A 21,646-nucleotide genomic window follows, 5' to 3' on the forward strand; every position below is an offset into this window, starting at 1 on the left:
TATCAATAATGGACTTGAACTGTTGGACATTTCGAAGATTTCTATTTTTATAACAAATGCCATAAAACCTATAATTTTCCGAAAACAATTTGCAAATAATAATGATAATAATAAAATCACGGGAAGAGATGTCAGTAAAATAGTGGGACTTGGCAACTGTAGTGTTTACATGTCTCGTTTTCCGAAAGTATAATGGCTGATGAGGGCTCCTGTGGATTATTAGAAATTCCAGATGAAATACTGATACACATCTTGAAAGATTCTGCTATAAGTCATATTGAACTATGTAATTTATCGTGTACTTGTTCAAGATTTCGTTCTATAGCCAGTACGCAACATTTATGGAAACTAAAACTGAAACAACAGTAAGTTTGCTATTCTAATTCTGCTATAATCAAATGTTATGTGAAAACATGCGCATTATGATTATCAAAAACGAAGTTGTAATTAAATTAGATAAAATGAAGACATTAAATGAGTGTGGAAACTACTGAGTGTGTATTATTTTCACGGCGTAAAAAGCATTGTAGTTTTGTATCAGTGTTTATAGATACAGGTACCTAGGCTAAAAGTAAAAGTCAAAGTGTCTGATCTGGGTAACTAGTTACCATATACTATGCCCTCAATTCATCTCTGATATAAACACCAATCTAGAATGTGTAAGAAGTTAACTTTGTGGGAATGAAGGACCAGTAAATGATTATGTAAGCATGTTTATTTCCTTGTTTTTACCATACATGATTAGCTATTAGGTAAGCACAAAGAACTGTTACTATAGAATAAATAATAGATAATAGACTGCAGTATCAGTATGCCCTAGGTTCAGTGAAAATGTAGGTATGGGCACAAAATTTTCATTTTATTTTTTATTAACCCTTAAATTATTGTTGCATATAACGGGCAATTTTATTGGGAAAAAATGCTTTTTAATTTTTTTAGATAGCTTGAAAAATAAGGGAGATACGTTTTTTTTTTTTATCCCGAATTTTGGCTAGACTTTACCATAACAAAATGTTAGAATTTGGTAAAGAAATACAAACAAACTCCAAACGACTGGTCCAATTTTATTGAAATTTGGAATACTTGGGTTTTATGGATCAACAAGTCACATGAGCATGTCAAAAATAATGTGGGCCATCTCTATCATACCATATTTGCCTTTTCATAGCAACTATTAAGTTGTCAATTTTCAGATTATCATCAATAAAATCCAAACCACTGGCCCAATTGACATGCAATTTGACATGTGAAGGTTTTATGGGTCAACAAATCACCTGAGGATGTCATTAACATTGCAGGACCTTCTTCTTATACCATTCTTACTAACATCTATCATGTTACCATGGCAACTGTTGTCAATTTAGAAATGATAAAATCCAAACCCCTGGCACAACTGACATGCAACTTGACATGTGAAGGTTTTATGGGTCAACAAATCACCTGAGCATGTCATTAACATTGCAGGACCTTCTTCTTATACTATTCTTTACTGACACCTATCATGTTGCCATGGCAACTCTTGTCAATTTAGAAATAATTGATAAAATCCAAATCCCTGGCACAGCTGACATGCCACTTGACATGTGGAGGTTTTATGGGTCAACAAATCTCCTGAGCATGTCAAAAACAATGCAGAACCTTCCTTTTATACTGTTCTTACGACACCTATCATGTTGCCATGGCAACTGTTGTCAATTTACAAATAATAAAATCCAAACCCCTGGCACAACTGACATGCAACTAGACATGTGAAGGTTTTATCATCAATAAAATCCAAACCTCTGGCCCAATTGACATGCAATTTGACATGTGAAGGTTTTATGGGTCAACAAATCACCTGAGGATGTCATTAACATTGCAGGACCTTCTTCTTATACCATTCTTACTAACATCTATCATGTTACCATGGCAACTGTTGTCAATTTAGAAATGATAAAATCCAAACCCCTGGCACAACTGACATGCAACTTGACATGTGAAGGTTTTATGGGTCAACAAATCACCTGAGCATGTCATTAACATTGCAGGACCTTCTTCTTATACTATTCTTTACTGACACCTATCATGTTGCCATGGCAACTCTTGTCAATTTAGAAATAATTGATAAAATCCAAATCCCTGGCACAGCTGACATGCCACTTGACATGTGGAGGTTTTATGGGTCAACAAATCTCCTGAGTATGTCAGAAACAATGCAGAACCTTCCTTTTATACTGTTCTTACGACACCTATCATGTTGCCATGGCAACTGTTGTCAATTTACAAATAATAAAATCCAAACCCCTGGCACAACTGACATGCAACTAGACATGTGAAGGTTTTATCATCAATAAAATCCAAACCACTGGCCCAATTGACATGCAATTTGACATGTGAAGGTTTTATGGGTCAACAAATCACCTGAGGATGTCATTAACATTGCAGGACCTTCTTCTTATACCATTCTTACTAACATCTATCATGTTACCATGGCAACTGTTGTCAATTTAGAAATGATAAAATCCAAACCCCTGGCACAACTGACATGCAACTTGACATGTGAAGGTTTTATGGGTCAACAAATCACCTGAGCATGTCATTAACATTGCAGGACCTTCTTCTTATACTATTCTTTACTGACACCTATCATGTTGCCATGGCAACTCTTGTCAATTTAGAAATAATTGATAAAATCCAAATCCCTGGCACAGCTGACATGCCACTTGACATGTGGAGGTTTTATGGGTCAACAAATCTCCTGAGCATGTCAAAAACAATGCAGAACCTTCCTTTTATACTGTTCTTACGACACCTATCATGTTGCCATGGCAACTGTTGTCAATTTACAAATAATAAAATCCAAACCCCTGGCACAACTGACATGCAACTAGACATGTGAAGGTTTTATGGGTCAACAAATCACCTGAGCATGTCATTAACATTGCAGGACCTTCTTATACCATTCTTACTAACACCTATCATGTTGCCATGGCAACTGTTGTCAATTTACAAATAATCAATAAAATCCAAACCCCTGGCACAACTGACATGCAACTTGACATGTGAAGGTTTTATGGGTCAACAAATCACCTGAGTATCTCAATAGAATTGCAGGACCCTACTTGTATACCATTCTTACTAACACCTTTCATGTAACATGTTCCATCAAAGTAATGTATGCGGAAGCATATCTGGTCAAAATCAATCGCAGCCACAGGTCAAAAAGAGTTAGCTTCATGAAGTAATCTAAATAAAAAACAAAAAAATTACTAAAACAGATTTCATAAGTAACGAAGTTGCGCCGGACGAATGGTACGCCATGTTTGTTATGATAGATGCCGACATCAAAGAAATGAAAGGATAAATCCGTCTAACCTAACCTAACGTGTATTTAGTAAATCGATACCTGTAATTTAAGGTCACCCGGATTGTCGTCATTGTCACGGATGTTGGTGGCCTGTTCAATCACTCTTTCTGATTGCGAGATATACTGTATAGGTTTTTCATAGCTTGAAGGAATGCATGGATTTCAGCTCTATAGCATTCCTTCTAATATATATACCTCGTGAGGTACTGGCGGAAGTACCGAGGGCATACACCAGGCCTCACCTGGACCGGCCAGACAACACTTGACAAACGACAAGATGGCATCCCAATCCTATGCTAGCAACTTTATTCGTTAGTACATTTGCTTATAGCAAAGTATTTTTTATTTTTATTTCTGCCAAGAAAATCTCGTATTGCATTCATGTATTATAATTTACAAAATTAATATTTAATTTTCTAACACTATATTGCATCCATGCACACAACTGAACAAATACCCTTTTTTTCCTTCTCATTGTCTTGAGATTCCAATACTTTTATGTTGTATCTCTGTTTTCTTATTCTGTTTTATTCATCGTACTCTGTTTTATCTGTTAACTGTTTCTCTGTTTTATTAGGGAGATGACCATGATAGGTGTTGGCTTACCTAGTATGCTTACCTAAGCTAGTATATACGGTATTTCTTCAGTTGTGTACATGGATGCAATATAGCATTAGAAAATTTTTAATTTTGTAAATTATAATACATGAATGTAATATGCGATTTTCTTGTCAGAAATAGAAATAAAAAAAACCTTGCTACAAGCAAATATACTAATGAATGAAGTTGCTAGCATAGGATCGGGATGCCATCTTGTCATTTGTCAAGTGTTGTCTGCCCAGTCCAGTTGAGGCATATTTCACCACTCAAGATCCCACTCCCAGGGCTGTCAGGAGCCAGTATAAGAAGCACGCATTGGGACCCAGGAAACAAACTCACAACAACCTGTTCATGAGTTCAAAACTGTATCCATTGGGCTACTGCATGGCCCTGATATCCCACAACTTAATAAAATCACCTGACAATAGCCAGGAGAAATGTGCCAAATGTCCATTGACACATTGTGCAAATGGTCACTGGAGGTGACCATGGTGTAACAGGTAAATGGGCTTACCTGGCAAGTGGGAGGTCCCAAGTTCGATTATCGGGTGATGTCAGCTTTTTAGTGATGCTTCCTCTCCAACATGGCGCAATGCGTAGACAGTGCATAATTCTGGACTGGACCTCAGAAGGCGGGGCCCAGGGAGGGAGATGGGCGAGTGGTCACTGGTGGCATCTGTGGTGTAATCGTTAAGCACGTCTACCCGGCATGGGAGATCCTGGATTTGATTCCCAGGCTGTGCCAACTTTTCAATGACATTCTCTGTCCAATACACACAGAAAGGATTATATTTTTGTGGTTGATGACTGTCGTTTATTTCCTTTGGGAACCACATCATTTCAAAGAGACAGAATCATAGAGGTTGTACAGTGAGTCCTCCTTATACAGTAATTCTTTATCCAGTAAATTCACAGTTACGTTATTTGGTAATTACTACCCTTGATTCTATTAACGGTATTTTCATGTCTGTAGGGGTGACTTTTGACGTGCTGGAACACATATCCTATTATTACATGTTATAATGGGTTTGGTATATGGTAATTTCAATTTGCAGTAAGGTTTTCAGGAATGCGTATGAACCGTATAACAAGGACTTACTGTATTGGAAAGATTTAAGTAGCATGATAAACGAGGGATAGTCAAAGCACAACTTATGAGTTATGTCTTGAATGGCCATTCGTAAGTCATCATTCAACATAATCTTAACTCGTACAGTGTCAGCCCCATGTATAGCTCCAATACATGCTGATATCAGCCGATTTTCAGTTTTTAATTGTTTTACATAATTCGTCAATAACATAAAATGAAGGTACATACATACATATACCAAGGCTTTTTCCCCCTTACAAGGGAGGTAGCCAAAAAGGGAAAGGCATAAAATCATTTCCACCCATTCCATCCCTGAATACACTCCACACCCCTCCACCCTCCCTCCCATCTGAGCACCTCCTGGATGACGGGTCATCCCTGCACCTTGTCCACTGCCCTGGGTCAGAAACAGTGTCGCAAGACACAGCACATCCACAGCAAGGCCGCTTCATTAAATCGGCGACCCCCCTCTCCGTCCCCCCATTGCATAAAAGGAGAGGACGGGGAGAAATCCCTTTGGGCTGCGTCAAATTTTGCTCACACATACTACCTCACCCCCCATCCCCCTGCCCATTCCATCTCATGCAATCACAACATCATCCATATACAACCATTCTCCATTCACCCCTGTCTTCTGTCCTCTCCCGTCCTTCCTCAACAGACATTCCCCTCTTCCCCAAAGCCCCCTTCACCCCATCCATCCACCTCATCCTAGGACGTCCCCTCATGTTCACTCCCTCCACATCTGCCTTCCATACCTCTTTTACTAGTCTTTCTTCACTCATTCTTTCCATGTGTCCATGAAATGAAGGTAGAACATGAAAAAAAGTATTCACAGTTGACTATATCTTGCATCCATGACCACTGTCATAACGAGATCAGGGAGATGTATAGGCTTACTATGAGTTGACAGGGTAAGATGGTAAATTTAGCATATTCTTTCATTCACATTTTTCATGCATGTTATGAAAGATGTATATACCATCTTACTGGATTTATGTACCCCATGAATGTTGCAAGCTATGTTGCAAGCCTTGTTGCAAAGGGGGCAACAGTGAAACACATATAGGGCGATTTACACATTAATTGATGGGTTATGTGTACAGGAGGGTGCTTGGTACACGTGGGAAGGCTAACGGATAGCTGTTGGTGTTGGCCGCAATAGGGTGCATCCTTTACTCCACAGGGCAAAGATACTGCCAATGTTCTATCTAGATATGTTTGCAACTCTACGTAGCAGCTCTGCACTCTGGGCACGGTTACTTGAGTATGACATCAGCAAACTTCTGAATGTTAGCACTCCTACCTATGTTCCATCTTATTCCTATTGGGTGCCTGTTTGAGTAGTCATTCATGTCTGTGGCACCGTGGTCACGCCAAGTATACGTGACCCTGTCATGTAGCGGGCTGTATGAAAGGGCCGTTGTTCAAGAGGTGTCGCTGCTGGTTAGGGTATCACCATGTCACACTACACCAAGCTGTGCTATGTGGTCTGTGCTGTACAGCATGCTGTGCTACATTATAAGAAAATAGTTGATGAGAGAGAAAGTGTTAAAAAAAAAAAAAAAAATAGCAGGGGAGCTTTAAGTCAACCCATGACAGCAAAAATATGTAGTGTACAGTGGGACATTTATAGGTTGTCCAAATTCTATATAACTGGGTTCAGAAAGACTCCAACCACTACAATTGCCATGTCTTGTAGGGATGTAAGGAAACCACACAGCTTGCCCAAGCCAGTTTGTTAGGAAGCAGCTGCTATGGCAACTATCACAGCATTAAATTAATACCATTGACGGTCAAATTAGTTGAATATTGTGGTATTAGTTGATGCTGTACCAGTTAAAGGTACTCAAATCTACATGCATAATTAAGTATGATATAAAATCAATACATGTTTTCATGTCATGAAATACATTACTAGTGATATGTAAAACAAAAATAAAATTAATACTAATACTTTAATGTTAGAATTCTTACATTTGAAACTAGTTAAGTAGTCTTGAGGCTTTGTTCATGTGTCTGAAGGTTTGTAGGTCAAGTGTTCATAATTAGAGGAGCGTCTGTAGCCTTAAAAGAATTCTATGTGACTCTGGTCCATGATAGTGTCACTCAAGTCATTCAGCTGTAAAACTTAACTAGTGAGCACTTTGTGCAGGACAGAATCAAGGGTTATGGGAACATTTTATGATATATCCGCTTGATAGTGTTCAAGTATTTTGTACATAATACTGACCATACCAAGTTAACAGCGTTACTTCTGACCCAGGTAGGAGACAGGGATGACTCATCTGTTAGGAGCTAAGATGAGAGGGAAACAAAGGGTGGTGGATGGGAGTGGAATGGGCTGGGGTGCACCTTGGCTGGCTACCTCCCTTGTTAGGGGGATGGTGGTGATGCCATTCACCTAGGCTGATTGACTGAGCATTCCTGTCTCCCCAAGGAATGCCATGGCTGGAACTGCGTCTTTCCCATAAAGCCTATATAGAGTATATGTTGTGCTGCTGACATACATAATTATGTACAATTCAGTCTTCCATAATGTGTTCAATAGTATGGGGTGAAGCGTTACATCCAAGACAGATATCTGCAAAAACCTTGGTATGTAGAGTTATATAGAATAGTATAAAAAGATCTTTAGGGTTGTTAAATGATACTAAAAGTACAGAATGGATCATGGTTGACAATTAAAGAATTAATCCCTCTTGATACTCTGCAATGAAAGTTGCATAATGAAGATAGGCAATTTTTTTTTAATGTGAGCTGAACTTTCCTAGGATGAATAAGATTGTCTGTGAAAAACCCCCCAAAATAGATTGATGTGCACCACTTCCTAGATGCCAAGATAAGAGGGTAAAGGGGAGTGGAGGGTGATGGGGATGGAATGGGTGGGAGTGGTTTCTATGCCTTTGTTTTCTGGCTACCTCCCTTGTAAGGGGGAAAGCCTTTGGTATATGTATATATGTATTATTTTCTTTAAAAGTGTAGAGTTCCATTACTGCCAGACATAGTATTAATATATTCACTGATTGATAAGAATCATAGAATACCACATAATGGGATGGATTTTTTATATTTCTAATAATCTTATCAATACATTTTATCTAAAAATACATACAGTACTTGGTTATTTCCATTTTCATTAACCTATTTAGGCTATGAAAATATATAAGAAAGAATGAAGAATGAGTTACATATTTCTTTTAAACTGAAAAAAAATTATGTTTAGTTGACAGTGACATGATAGTGATTTCTTAGTGTAATAGAATATATAAATTATTATTTATTTGTACCTTTATTGATTTGATTTGATTTTATTATTTATTTTTTCTCTGCCCAGCTGGGAGTGGGTAAATAACCAATACCCAGAAAATATCGAGATCAGCGACTGGAAAGATGAATACGAAAAGGTTGTGACTGTGTCCCATCGAATGAGTTCCTTGGTGTCAAGTCTGAGTCAGCGCCTTTTCCAACACCACCACCTGACAACTCATGTCATCACTGAAGTGGACGCCTTATGTCATTACTCCATGTTTTCTCCCATGGTCGTTATTCACACACTCAGGGATATCTTGGACTCGGGAGATGAGTAAGTATGATTATTTTAGTGGAAGATGGCAAAGAGAAAATGCAAATACCACATCAGTCAATCTGTTGCCACAGGTTTCTCTTGTAGGAGAACCAAGGATCTAATTTAACTGGCAATGGATGCTGGATTGGCCAATAAGTTGTTCATGGAAGAACTCGAATGCTGGTTTTTAGGTTGGATACGAGTGGGGGAGTGTAGGTGTTGTTCTGTGTCTTCTGTGTGAGATTATTATATCTAGGGTAATATGAATCAATGGCCAGGCTGATTCTATGTTGGTATTTTTCAATCCTGGGCGCCAGTTCCAAGAACTGCAAATACTGGATACACAACAAGAAAAAAAAAAAAAATGTGATAGAATGTAACAAGTATGCCTCCCCTGTAAACATTGTATAGCTAGGTTATTGGAATAGGTTGAAAAAGACCATCTGTCTGAAAGATGTAGAAAAAGAATAGATTTCTATATAGGTGCATAAACTCTTGGAAAAACCTAGATGACTATTAAGGCATTCAGAAACAGAAGGGCATCCCTGCTACTTTTACTGGTGTTGAGTCAAGCAAGGATCATGAAAGATGTAAGCCTCTTCTATATATATATCTGCTTAATTTGAAACCAGTAAAAGTTGCGGGGATCCCTCTTTGTTTCTGGATGCCTCAGTCTTCTTCTAGGCTTTTCCAAGAGTTTATGCATCTGTATAGAATTTTTTCTTTTACATCCTTCAGACTTTTTATTATTATTTTTAGTATTATTATTATTATTTAGAAAATGCCTTTTTCTTTTTGGCTACCCCCCCCCCAGTGTAGGGGGAAAAGCCTTTGGTATATGTATGTATTATTTAGAAAATCATGGTGTAATGAGAGGAACAATGCTTGCAGGGTCCTCTCTCTTATGTTTCAACTTATTATACCTAGCTTCAAATTTGTGGGTATGATTTACCTAATTGTAGAAATTAGGCAAATAGAATTAGGTAAATATGTGTGCCTACGGGTGAGAGAAAGGGAGTGAGTGAGCAATTGAGCTAAAGTCTGTCTTATGCCAGTTTGAATTATTTCACACAAGACACCCAAGACTTCCACAAGAAATAGATCCACAACCAGCAGCCGCTCTGCCAAGAGTCAATTGGCAGAGGGTATTACCCTCTGTTGATACCAGAGGGAGGATGGTTCCCATCTCACCCAGGGGTAACAAGAGGTCAGTTTGATGGTTGGCATGGGAGTGTGGTAACGTATTTTGTGTTGTGGTTTTATGTACTAATAGACCTACATTGTTGTACCTTCACTCATTATAGATGACAATACAGCCAATAATTTTTACAGATTTGTTATTTGTTGTGATATACACAATATTTCTTTCTTGAGGGACTTGTGGGCTAATTTGGTGCCTGTTGCCGTTTTTTGGTTGTACACAAGTATTCATCAATTTATATATATTCTAGTAACATTTTTGCTTTAGTGCACCATGTAATACTAGAAATTCGTTTTAAATTGCATTCTTCAAATCAACGCATTCTGGGCTAACCACATTTTCAAAGTGCACACCAGTAACCTGCTCACCACAAGTGTCCACTTGGTACACTAACTGCTTTAACATTTATTGTTATTATAGTAGAATTAGGATATATTCATTCATAATGTAGTATATGTTTATTTGCAAAATAATTTTTGTGACATGATAGGTGGTGTTTCAACCCATACCCATGGTAGGTGCAAGTCTAGAGGAATCAACTCCATTTTGTATGTGTGCAATGGCCAAAAGAACATATATGTTGTGTAAACAGACAACTACGTATATTTCTTATTTGAGGGACTTTGGGTCAATCCAATGGCTATAGCCATTGTTTGTGATAGTTGTTGTTTATTATGGATTGATCAAGTAAGAATATTAACAACTGAACACAGGAACTCTGAACTAATTCCAACATTATAATTAAACCAATCTGTCATCTCCTTTTCCATTCCCACTCTCCTCCTCACCCCATTTATCACTCTATCCTAGTAACCCCTACCATACTTCTTAGGCATTTCATCTCTGACATGATCAATTTTTTTCCTCTCTGCCTCTCTTTAATTCCATGTCTCTTTCCCAAGGCACACACTCAGCCTTTCATACAGTGGATAAAAAAAGATGCATTGTAATCTGTGGCATTAAAGAGAAGCATGATGTACCTAGATATCAGAGGGAGAAAGAGATCGCATAGGAAATTCTGAAAGAATTACAAGCGGAAGAACAAGGTTTGGATAGGGAAATCGAGGAGATCTATAGTATGGGCATATACTCTAAAGAAAAATAATACAGGCCACTGAAATTAAAGTTTAGATCTCAAACAATTGCCGAGGAAGTACTATCCAGAACAATGAAATTAGCAAATAGTGAACATTACAAGAATGTATGGACAAAAACAGAAATTAAAAAGAAAAAGAACTTAGAAATTAAGCGAATGAAAAAAAAAAAAAAAAGAACTGAAACTGAAAAAATATATATTTTGGAGGCTGAGAAAATGGTATATAAGGAAAAAGGAAACAGAGGAGACAGAAAAAGACGAGGAGAAAGGAAATTAAAGATAGCTTATACCAATATAGATGGAATAACTTAAGGAATGAATTAATTAAATGATTATCCGGCCTTAGAAAAACCAGACAAAATGGGAATAGTAGAAACTAAATTAAAGTGTACTCCACCACCCAACACTGTGGGACAAGGTTTATACAACTGTTGGACAAAAAATAGAAAGGATAAACAGGGTGGCAGAGTATTAATTTTGACTAATAAAGATTTAAATGTAACAAAAATAACTGACGGAAAAAATAATGTAGAATCAATTATAATACAAGTTGAAAGCAAACATATGAAGAGTAGAAAATTTGTAGTGGTGTATGTGCTCCCCAAAACAAAGTCCTGGACAGTAAGTGAACATTCCAAAATATTAGAAGATACAAAATATGAATTAACTAATATACTGAAGGACAGAGGAAATACAGTAATTATGGGTGACTTTAATTAAAAAGAAATATGTTGGTAGGAAATGACAGTGAAGGGCGGAGAGGAACTCTGGGGCAATGTCCTGCTCGAAATGACCATCGAATACACAATGACTCAGTGGATAAAGGAAAATACCAGATACAGAGGTAGTGAAGAACCATCAAGGCTGGATTTAATACTTACAACAGAACTGAAATTGTCGATAGAATTGATTACAAAACTCCAATAGGAAAGAGGGACCCTGTACTAATAGAATTTGAGTTGAAAGAGCAAATGGATCAAAGCACTAATGATAAACATAGAATAGGAAGACTAATGAACAACAGCAAAAATTTTGAGAAACTAAAAAGATTCTTTCGCAATGCAAACTGGGAAAAATTCCTAAATGAAGAAACAGGGATGGAAGAGAAATGGAATATACTAAAAGAAATTTATAATGAGGGAATAAATATGTACCACAACAAAAAATGGAAAGAACATACATAAAAAGCTGGTACAACAAGAGGTGTAGTGAGGCTAACTGTCCTTTTTGAGTTTCCTTCCAGGTCCTCTTGTGTTTATCTTATCCCAATTAAGTCTTCTCTATCAAGGACTTCTATACTTCTCATAATTCTGTAGATGGTCAACAAGTCACCTCTTTCTCTTCTTTGTTCCAGAGTCTGTAATTTTAATTTTGTCAGTCTTCATATGACAGTTTTGATGGTGTTGGGGACCATCTTTGTAGTTGCTCCCTGGATTCTCTCAGTTTTCCTTATATTTTTTATAGTATTGGGTAACCATAGTGTCACTGTGTACTCCAATTTTGGCCTTATCACTGTGACTGGTATTTTCTTTACCATTTCTTCATCCAAGTAACTAAAAGCCACTTCTATTGATCTTAGCAAGTTATAGGTTTTGCTGGCAATATTGTTTATCTGTCTAGGGGACATATCCTTTGTGATGATTACTCCCAGGTCTTTTTCAGATCCCACTTTACTTCTTTTGCACCAATTTTATATTGTCCTGGTATCCTTTTTTTTTACTTTTTCCAAATTCCATTATGCTACATTTCTTATGGTGAAGTCCATTTCCCACTTCTGACTCCATTCTCAAACTCTGTTCAGATCTCTTGGCAATGAGTCACAGTCCATTTAGGTACTCACTTTCTTTAACCATTTTGCATCATCTGCTAAGAAGCTCATGTAACATTCCACACCCTCGTCCATGTCATTCACATAAATAGCCAACTTTATTGGAGCCAATACTGATCCTTGTGGAACTCCACTAACATCTCTTCCCAAGTAGAACTCTTCTCTCTGAGCATTAACCTCACTTTTCTGCCATGCAAAAAGTCCTTCATCCATTTCAGTAGTTTACCTTGCATCCCTCCCATGGTTTCCAGTTTTCTTAATATTTGTGTGTAGGGACTTTATCAAAAGCCTTTTGTAGATCTAGGAAAGCACAATCAGCCCATCCTTTTCTTCCTGTATTATATCTAGTAGTCTTCAGTAAAAACAGATCAAATTTATGGTGCATGATCTTCCTTGTCTAAATCTGAATTGTTTTGGATTTAGTATATTGTTCTCCAGATGTTTTATCTACTTTTTATAACTTTTTCAAAAATTTTGGTTATTGTGGTTGTAAGGGAAACCAATCTGTAATATGTTGGGTCTCCTTTATTTCCCCCTTTATAAATTGATATGATATCAACATTTTTCCAGTCTTTTGGTATTTTTCCTTCATTGAGCAACTTATATATTTTGTCTGTCAGTCCTTTACATTCTGTTAATATACAATTTGCTATTACATCCAGGCCATACATTTTGTTAGTATACAATTTGCTATTACATCCGGGCCATGTAATTTCCTAACATCAAGGTTCATTATTTGGTCCATTATTTCTTTCCATGTTACTATTATTTCCCTCTGGGGGGGGGGGGATTTCGCTTTCTTCCTTCAAACAGATGTTGTACATTTTCTCTTAGCATAGTTTCACTATTTCCTGTTCGTTTTTTAGTTTACCATTTACCTATCTTTAGAATAGTTTTGGCTGATCCTTACATTTTTCTGTTATGTCTTTTTCATAGTTTTCTTTTTCTTCCCAACTTATTTTTATTTTTACATAATTATATATATATATATATATATATATATATATATATATATATATATATATGTTTATATATGCTGAAGAACGTGGAAAATGCAGACTATATGGGGGGACTAATGATCCATTAAAGCCGTCTCTCCATAGGTTCCATGTATTGAACATACATATACCAAGGCTTTTTCCCCCTTACAAGGGAGGTAGCCAAAAAGGAAAAGGCATAAAATCATTCCCACCCATTCCATCCCTGAATGGGTAGGAATGATTTTATGCCTTTTCCTTTTTGGCTACCTCCCTTGTAAGGGGGAAAAAGCCTTGGTATATGTATGTATTTATGTATATTCAATACATGGAACCTATGGAGAGATGGCTTCAATGGATCATTAATCCCCCTGAACATAATGTATATAAATAAAGAGTTGTAGTACTAATAACTACCATCAACTTTGATATTATTCATTGTTTTTAGTTAATATTGGCATAATTAAATTATTTTTGGTATATTTTATTGTATCTGTACATTTCCCCATCTGGGGTATTGGCTGCATGTTATTGTGGCAAAGTAGCATGCAGTTGATACTTTAGGGTCTATATGGGGTGCCCCTATAGACCAGAGCCACACATCATGTTGTCTGTGATAGAGGAAAACTCTGTTCATAGAGAAATGATGACACTTTTATTATACTATGACTGTCCCTCCATTATGCTGTCCCCCAACCCCTTGTTACTGTCCTGTACCATTTCTCTGAATATTTATTTCCTTTTTTCACCTACCCTGTGGTGGGGAAAGAGAATGCTACCACCAAGTTTTTCCACTTGAGTCATAAGAGGTGACAAAAAATGGGATAGGGGATGGGATTAGAAGTCCTGCTACCTGTAGCCCCAAAGGGGACATTCCTAAAAAAAGTAAAGGCATAAGAGGGTCTAGGAGTTTTCCAACCAGTACCCTAAGGTTTGGGTCTGTTAATGTGCGTGGATGTAGTACAGATGAGAGTAAAAGGGAAGAGATAGGCAGTATGTTTTTGAGAAGAAAGATGGATATGCTGGCTTTGAGTGAAACTAAAATGAAAGGGAAGGGCGAGTGTGAGTTTGGGAGTGTAGTTGGGAGGCACTCAGGAGTGAAGAGGGGACGAGGGAGAGAAGGGGTGGCTATACTAGTAAGTGAAGAGATAAGTAAGTGGGTAGTGGAGTGGAAGGAGGTTTCATCAAGGTTGATGCGAATAAATCACAAAAACACATGATTCACAAAATGTGTAATAAAACCACTTTGAAAATAAAATGAAAGGTGACTGAACATTTTCGTCTATTTAAGACATTTTCAAAGGTACAGAGTAAGGAAACAGTGACAATATATATACAAAAGAAGCACACTAGGGGGGAATTAGGACAGATCCATTGTGACCTCACTCTCTCAGCACTGCCAGACGTTTGAGCCGGCTACTGTCAACAATTTTGCTTTCAATTACAGGTATGAAAATCTCACAGAAAAATATTACTCAAGAAAAGTCATAATTCATGCCCACCAACATGTATGTAGGCAGGAATGGGCAGAATTTTTGGCAGCACCAACAGAGGAGCAGAGTCTTGAAAAAGGAGCTATTCTTCTAGCCAGATGGTTTCAACCTCACAAAGATGTCTCATTGAAGCAGGTAAGGTGATGGTCTGACCCACCATGGTGTACTCATGACCCCGACATTTGCAGGTTCCGCATTTGTGGTTCTCAGGGTTTGAAGATTGTTTTTTGTTGAATAGGGCCTGTTTTTTATGATTTCAGGTGCTTAGAGGTATTGAAACTGATTTAGGCAGGGCCAGATTCACCTATTTGTGGCCCCTAGGCCAAACTCATCAGTGGGTCCCCAAATTTATAGAAATATGACATGTTGTATCCAATATATATGGGTATATATACATATACAGTAATCCCTCTCATATCCTGGTTAATAGACCCAGTGGACCTCCCAGATACAGAAAAAATTGGACATGACACCAGGCCTTCCCTATTAACTGCAGGTTTCAAACCCACTTCTCACTGCATTGGTTTAAGATATACAGTCAACCCTCAATTAACACGAGTTTAACTAATGCATTTTCGATTTAACACGAGTTCATTTTTAAGGAAAAGTTTTTAAATAGCACAACAATTTCAATTTAACAGTATTTGAATTTGGCACTAAGAGCACTGAGAGAGAGGGCCTCCGTGTGGTCACTATCCCGTGCTCTGTCTTGATCTCAGTTTCTACACCAAAACAAAAAAGAAAACAGTGTCATCAATCCACAATTAATGGTAAACTAATTTTTAAATGTATGGACCATGATTATAAGTCATAAAAGCTTGAAAAATTGTTACAGAGAAATGAATAATTGAGAGATTGTAATACAGTCGTACCTCGGTACTCGACCGCCTCTATACTCCACCAAATCGGTGCTCGACCAAAATATTCGAGTAGAAAATGCATCGGACCTCGAACAGATTTTCGGTACTCGACTAGCTCGAACAGCGGGTAAGCGTCAGTTCGACTCAGACCACCAGCGGAGTAAGACGTACGCAGTTTGTTCGAGTATTTCTTCCCAGATTTAAACTTTTTCGTGTTGCTCTAGCCCTTAATAATGGGTCCAAAGAAAGACAGTGATAAGGGGAAAATTGGTTTCGGTGTTCGAACAAATCGGTGCTCGACCACCACCTCAGAACGGATTATGGTCGAGTACCGAGGTACGACTGTATCTCGTTTTCTGTTCTACACCAAAACATAAAAGAAAAGGGTGTCACCAACCCACAATTAATGTTCTACACACATACATATACCAACAGCTTTTTCCCCCATACACAGGGGGTAGCCAAAAAGAAAAAGGGCATAGAAACCACTCCCACCTATTCCATTTCCTACATACAGGTAAACGTCGACTTACGATGGCCGCGACTTACGATTGTTCGACTTTACGATGACGACGACGACGACGACATGATAATTTAACCCCTTCCATACGGTGCCGCACACGTAGGCGTCTTGATTATATTTATTGTAGTCGCCCCTGTGTTTTTACATTCTCTCAAATGATTCATTCTCTGTGGTTTTCAAAATTCGCGGGTGAAAGAGAGAACGATCGATATAAGCGGTGACTATATTTTATGATGCGAATATTATTACGTCACGTCGTACGGCTGGCATTGGCTGCTGCCCGCGAGATTTAAGTCCGTACTGAAAATACATATTATAGTGTTTGAATATGGTAAAAAGGATAAAAATAATTAAATAAACTACTGTACATGTTTAATAGGCTATATTCAGTATCTCTGGTGGTTAATATACAGGTAGGCTAGGTACAGTGACCACGGAACAGAGTGGGGATCGACTTACGATGAGATCGTCTTACGATGGCTCTATCGAAACCTAATGCCATCGTAAGTCGACGTTTACCTGTATTCCACTCCCCTCCACCCTCCTATCTTGGCACCTCCTGGATGACGGGGTCATCCCTGCATCCTGTCCACTGTCCTGGGTCAGAAGCAGTGTCGCAAGACACAGCACATCCACAGCAAGGCCAAGGTAGAGGGTGGAGTGTATTTAGGGATGGAATGAGTGAGAATGGTTTTTATGCCTTTTCTTTTTGGCTACCTCCCTTGTAAGGGGGAAAAAGTATTCATTTTGTAAATTAAAGTACATCAAAGTAATATCTATTTTTCTTGGCAGAAAAAAAAAAAAAAAAGATATATATATATATATAAATATAAATATATATATATATATATATATATATATATATATATATATATATATATATACATATATATATATATATATATATATATATATATATATATATATATATATATATATATATATATATATATATAAAAGGGAGACCATCATATTCCTTGACAACAGTGACCCTGATGACCTCAATGGATGCTCAATGCATTCCCCATAGGAGGTTGAATTAGACTAGACTAGACCAGACCAATTTATTAGACTTCCATTAGCTTGTCTTCCACAGCAAACAGAAACAAACATGGTGTCTTGAAGCTTGACGATGTCCAAGTTGTTGCAAATGTATTGCTTTTAGCAACTTTTTTTTTTTTATTGTTATTGATTTCCACCAAGAGAAATATATATTACATTGATGTATTATACTTTACAAAATTGATATTTAATAATATTGCTATATTTCTTAGGCATGCACTTCTAAAGAATTACTGCAACTTTGTTAAGAAGCTGTTTATAACCCGTAAACAGCAGGATAGTAGGGTTGATTTTGGTATGAAGTACTTGGAGTGGCATAAGGACAATTGGGTATGCATAAGGCATGCAAAGAGATCTGAAAAAGAATAACTTCCCACACAGAGTGGTGGATATCTGAAATAAATTAGATATGGCAACAGTGTTTGCAAATACTATTCAAGAATTTAAGAACAACCTTGATGCTGAAGGATACAAAGACAGGTCACTACGAGCATAGCTCCCTTTTCTGTATAATACAACTATATAAATACAAAAGAACCCATAGTGGAGAGATGAATGGAGTGCTGGTGCCCTGGCAATCCATGCACATGATCCAGAGTTGCCAGAACAAGAACAATTGATAATGATTTTTAAGTGCATATCAGGGCCATTATAAAAAAGATAACACAGTTTTTATTATATTTTTATTAGATATATTTAAATTTTAACTTGCCTTGAAGCAATTCTAAAATTATCATCATTTATTTTATTTGTTTGATTTTATTGATTTTTATCTATTTAATTTTTATTTATTATTATTATTTTTTTTATTATTATTTTTTTTTTCTTCTTTTCTTTTCTTTGCGAGTGTTCTGAGGTAAAGTTGCCATGGCTGTTCAGTTTATACATGGATGGGATGGTGTGAGAGGTAAATGAAAGGATAATATGCTGGGGATTGTAGATAGTTAAAGAAAATAGAGAAAAATGGGAGATAAGCCAGTTGTATGCTGACAACACTGCGCTTGTAGCAGGATCAGAGGAGGTATTAAAGAAACTAGACGGAGTTTGGGAAGGTGTGCGAAAGAAGGCAGTTGAAGATGAATGTGGGTGAAAGTAAAGTGATGAGATGTACAAGGGGAGAGGATGGCAGCAAATTGAAGGTGAATATTAAGGGAAAGGCTGGAGGAAGTGGATAGCTTTAGGTACTTAGGCAGGGCGAATGTGACAGGAAAGGGAGGAGTGGAGGTGAAGGTAGAATGTAGATTGAGAGAAGCAAGTATGCCTTGGGGGGATTAAAAAAATGTACATACATACATATACCAAGGCTTTTTCCCCCTTACAAGGGAGGTAACCAACAAGGAAAAGGCATAAAATCATTCCCTCCCATTCCATCCCTGAATACACTCCACACCCCTCCACCCTCCCTCTTATCTTGGCACCTCCTGGATGACGGGTCATCCCTGCACCTTGTCCACTGCTCTGGGTCAGAAGCAGTATCGCAAGACACAGCACATCCACAGCAAGGCCACTTCATTAAATTGGCGACCCCCTCTCTGCCCCCCCATGCATAAAAGGAGAAGACGGGGAGAAATCCCTTCGGGCTGTGTCAAAATTTGCTCACACATACTACCTCACCCCCCCATTCCTCCACCCATTCCACCTTATGCATCACAACATCATCCATATACAACCATTCTCCATTCACCCCTGTCTTCTGTCCTCTCCCGTCCTTCCTCAACAGACATTCCCCTCTTCCCCAAAGCCCCCTTCACCCCATCCATCCACCTCATCCTAGGACGTCCCTTCATGTTCACTTCCTCCACATCTGCCTTCCATACCTCTTTTACTAGTCTTTCTTCACTCATTCTTTCCATGTGTCCAAACCATCCTAATACTCTTTCATCAACCCTATTTCCCAACTTCCAACTGTATGGGGCAGAAACATGGAACATAAGAGAGGAAGAGTTTGAATGTGTTTGAGATGAGGTGCCTGAGAAGTATGATAGGGGTTACTAGGCTAGAGTGAGAAACGAGAAGAACGGGTGGAAAGGGAGTTGGGAGATAGGGTTGATGAAAGAGTATTGGGATGGTTTGGACACATGGAAAGAATGAGTGAAGAAAGATTAATAAAAGAGGTGTGGAAGGCAGAGGTGGAAGGAGTGAACATGAGAGGGCAACCAAGGATGAGATGAATGGATTGGGTAAAAGGGGCATTGGGAAAGAGGGGAATGTCTGTTGAGGAAGGACAGGATAGGACTGAATGGAAAATTATTGTGTATGGATGATGCTGCGATGCATGAGGGGGAGTGGGTGGGGGGATGGGGGGGTGAGGGAGTATATATGAAAAATAATTTGATGTAGCCTGAAGGGATTTCTCCCCATCTCCATTTCTGTGCGAGGGGATGAAGAGGGGGGTGTGGCTGATTTAATGAAGCGGCCTTGCTGTGGATGTGCTGTGTCTTGTGACACTATTTCTGACCCAGGGCAGTGGGCGAGATGCAGGGATGACCCATCATCCAGGAGGAGCCAAGATAAGAGGAAGGGAGGTGGGTGGATGGGAGTGAAGTATGTGGGAGGTGGTTTTTATGCTTTAATTTTTTGGCTACCTCCCTTGTAAGGGGGAAAAATCTTTTGGTATATGTGTGTAAATTTGGCCTTGGATTTAGGTTGTTGTTGTTGTTGTTGTCGTTCCCTAGACTGTCTGTCCGAGCAGTCCCGTCTCCCCAAGGAAGGCCACAGCCGAAACTGGGTTTTCCCACAAATCCTTTATAGAGTGTATGTTGTGTTGTTTGCGTGCATGATTGTGTATAATGCAGTCTTCCATTATGTGTTGTATGGTATGGGGTGAAGTGTTACATCCTGGGCAGCTGTTCACAACACGGTCGTCCAGCCTCTTCTGGTAGCTTAGAAGTGCTGGGTGGTGACCGCATCGCAGTCTGGCCAAGTGGACTCTGTCCTTTCGTGGGAGAGAGGATTCAGAAGGGTGGATATCAGGTGGTCTGGCATGCAGCAGTGTGTTGTCTTTCAGTGTGTTAATGGAGCGGTGAGTGATATGATTATGAATATGTTTCCGGAGGCTGGTATTTGGTGGTTGTGGAGGAAGAGAAGAGAGTATCTGTGCGTAATAAAGGTCTTTGGGTGTAGTTTTAATGTTTCTTGGTGTGTGTGGGTGTTCTGCTATGTAGTGTAGCGGGTGTGATGTGTTTGTGGTGGCTGCAGCAAGTGTTTGTGTGCCTCTCATGTCGAGGTGGTCCTTGACTTTGAGGACTTTTGTTTCATGGTGTAAATGGTCTGTAGGTGTTGTATTTGTGCAGCCTGTAATTGTTTTTAGGGCTTTGTTTTGTATGATTTGAAGGGTGTTGTGGTGTGTCTCACTGAGATTAGGAGCCCATGCAGGACTCGCATAATTCATCACTGAGTGTATGCATTGTTTGTATATTGTTATATTAGTTTCTTTGTTTTGTCCAAATGTTGTTCCAGTGATTGACTTAAGTGCGTTAAGTCTAGGTGTGCATTTGTTTTTTATGTTTGTGAGGTGTTGTTTGAAAGACATGGATGTATCGTATGTTACACCAAGAATTTTCGGTGTGTTTGTGTGTGGTATTAGTGTTGTTGATGTAGAGATGAGGTATGTATTTGTGTTCTTTTGTCCAGTTGGTGAGAAGTGTTGCTGTAGATTTGGTTGGAGCTATTTTGAGTCTGTTTGTGATGAACCATGTGTTGAGTGTGTTAAGGTAAGGCTGGATTATTTCTGCAGCTTTGTCTGTGTTACGATGTGTGCATGTGATTGTTATGTCATCTGCGTAGGAAGAGATTTGTATTTCTGAGGTGTCTGGTGTGGGTAAGTCATGCATGTATAGATTAAATAATGTGGGGGATAGAACTGAGCCCTGTGGTACTCCGTTCTTAATGTTTCTGATGTGCGATGATTGGCCATTATATGACACATGAGCATTCCTGCCTGCCAGATAATTGGCCAGCCATCTTTTGGTGTTATTGTGCATGTCTGTGTTATATATTTTA

The 21,646-nt window shown here is 38.4% G+C and overlaps 1 protein-coding gene across 4 annotated transcripts in view; it reads left to right on the forward strand.

The window, feature by feature from the left end:
* The first annotated feature begins 6 nt into the window (after positions 1-6).
* The window catches only part of LOC143041127 (F-box only protein 21-like), a 45,477-nt gene continuing 23,837 nt past the window's right edge, over positions 7-21,646 (forward strand). For 2 of the 4 annotated variants that reach the window (XR_012967792.1, XM_076212870.1), the window contains exons 1-4: positions 7-365; positions 8,374-8,622; positions 9,680-9,811; positions 15,154-15,334. Coding sequence is in view for 3 of the 4 variants with exons in the window: in XM_076212870.1 (XP_076068985.1) it covers positions 193-365; positions 8,374-8,622; positions 9,680-9,811; positions 15,154-15,334 (735 nt within the window). In the remaining variant the exon portion in view is untranslated. Of the gene's footprint in view, positions 366-547; positions 705-8,373; positions 8,623-9,679; positions 9,812-15,153; positions 15,335-21,646 lie in introns of those variants that run through there. The other 2 variants (XM_076212873.1, XM_076212872.1) reach the window with 2 other exon arrangements.

The sequence above is a fragment of the Oratosquilla oratoria genome, chromosome 30 (assembly GCF_046742065.1).
Source record: "Oratosquilla oratoria isolate Oo_2021 chromosome 30, ASM4674206v1, whole genome shotgun sequence".
Taxonomy (NCBI): domain Eukaryota; kingdom Metazoa; phylum Arthropoda; class Malacostraca; order Stomatopoda; family Squillidae; genus Oratosquilla; species Oratosquilla oratoria.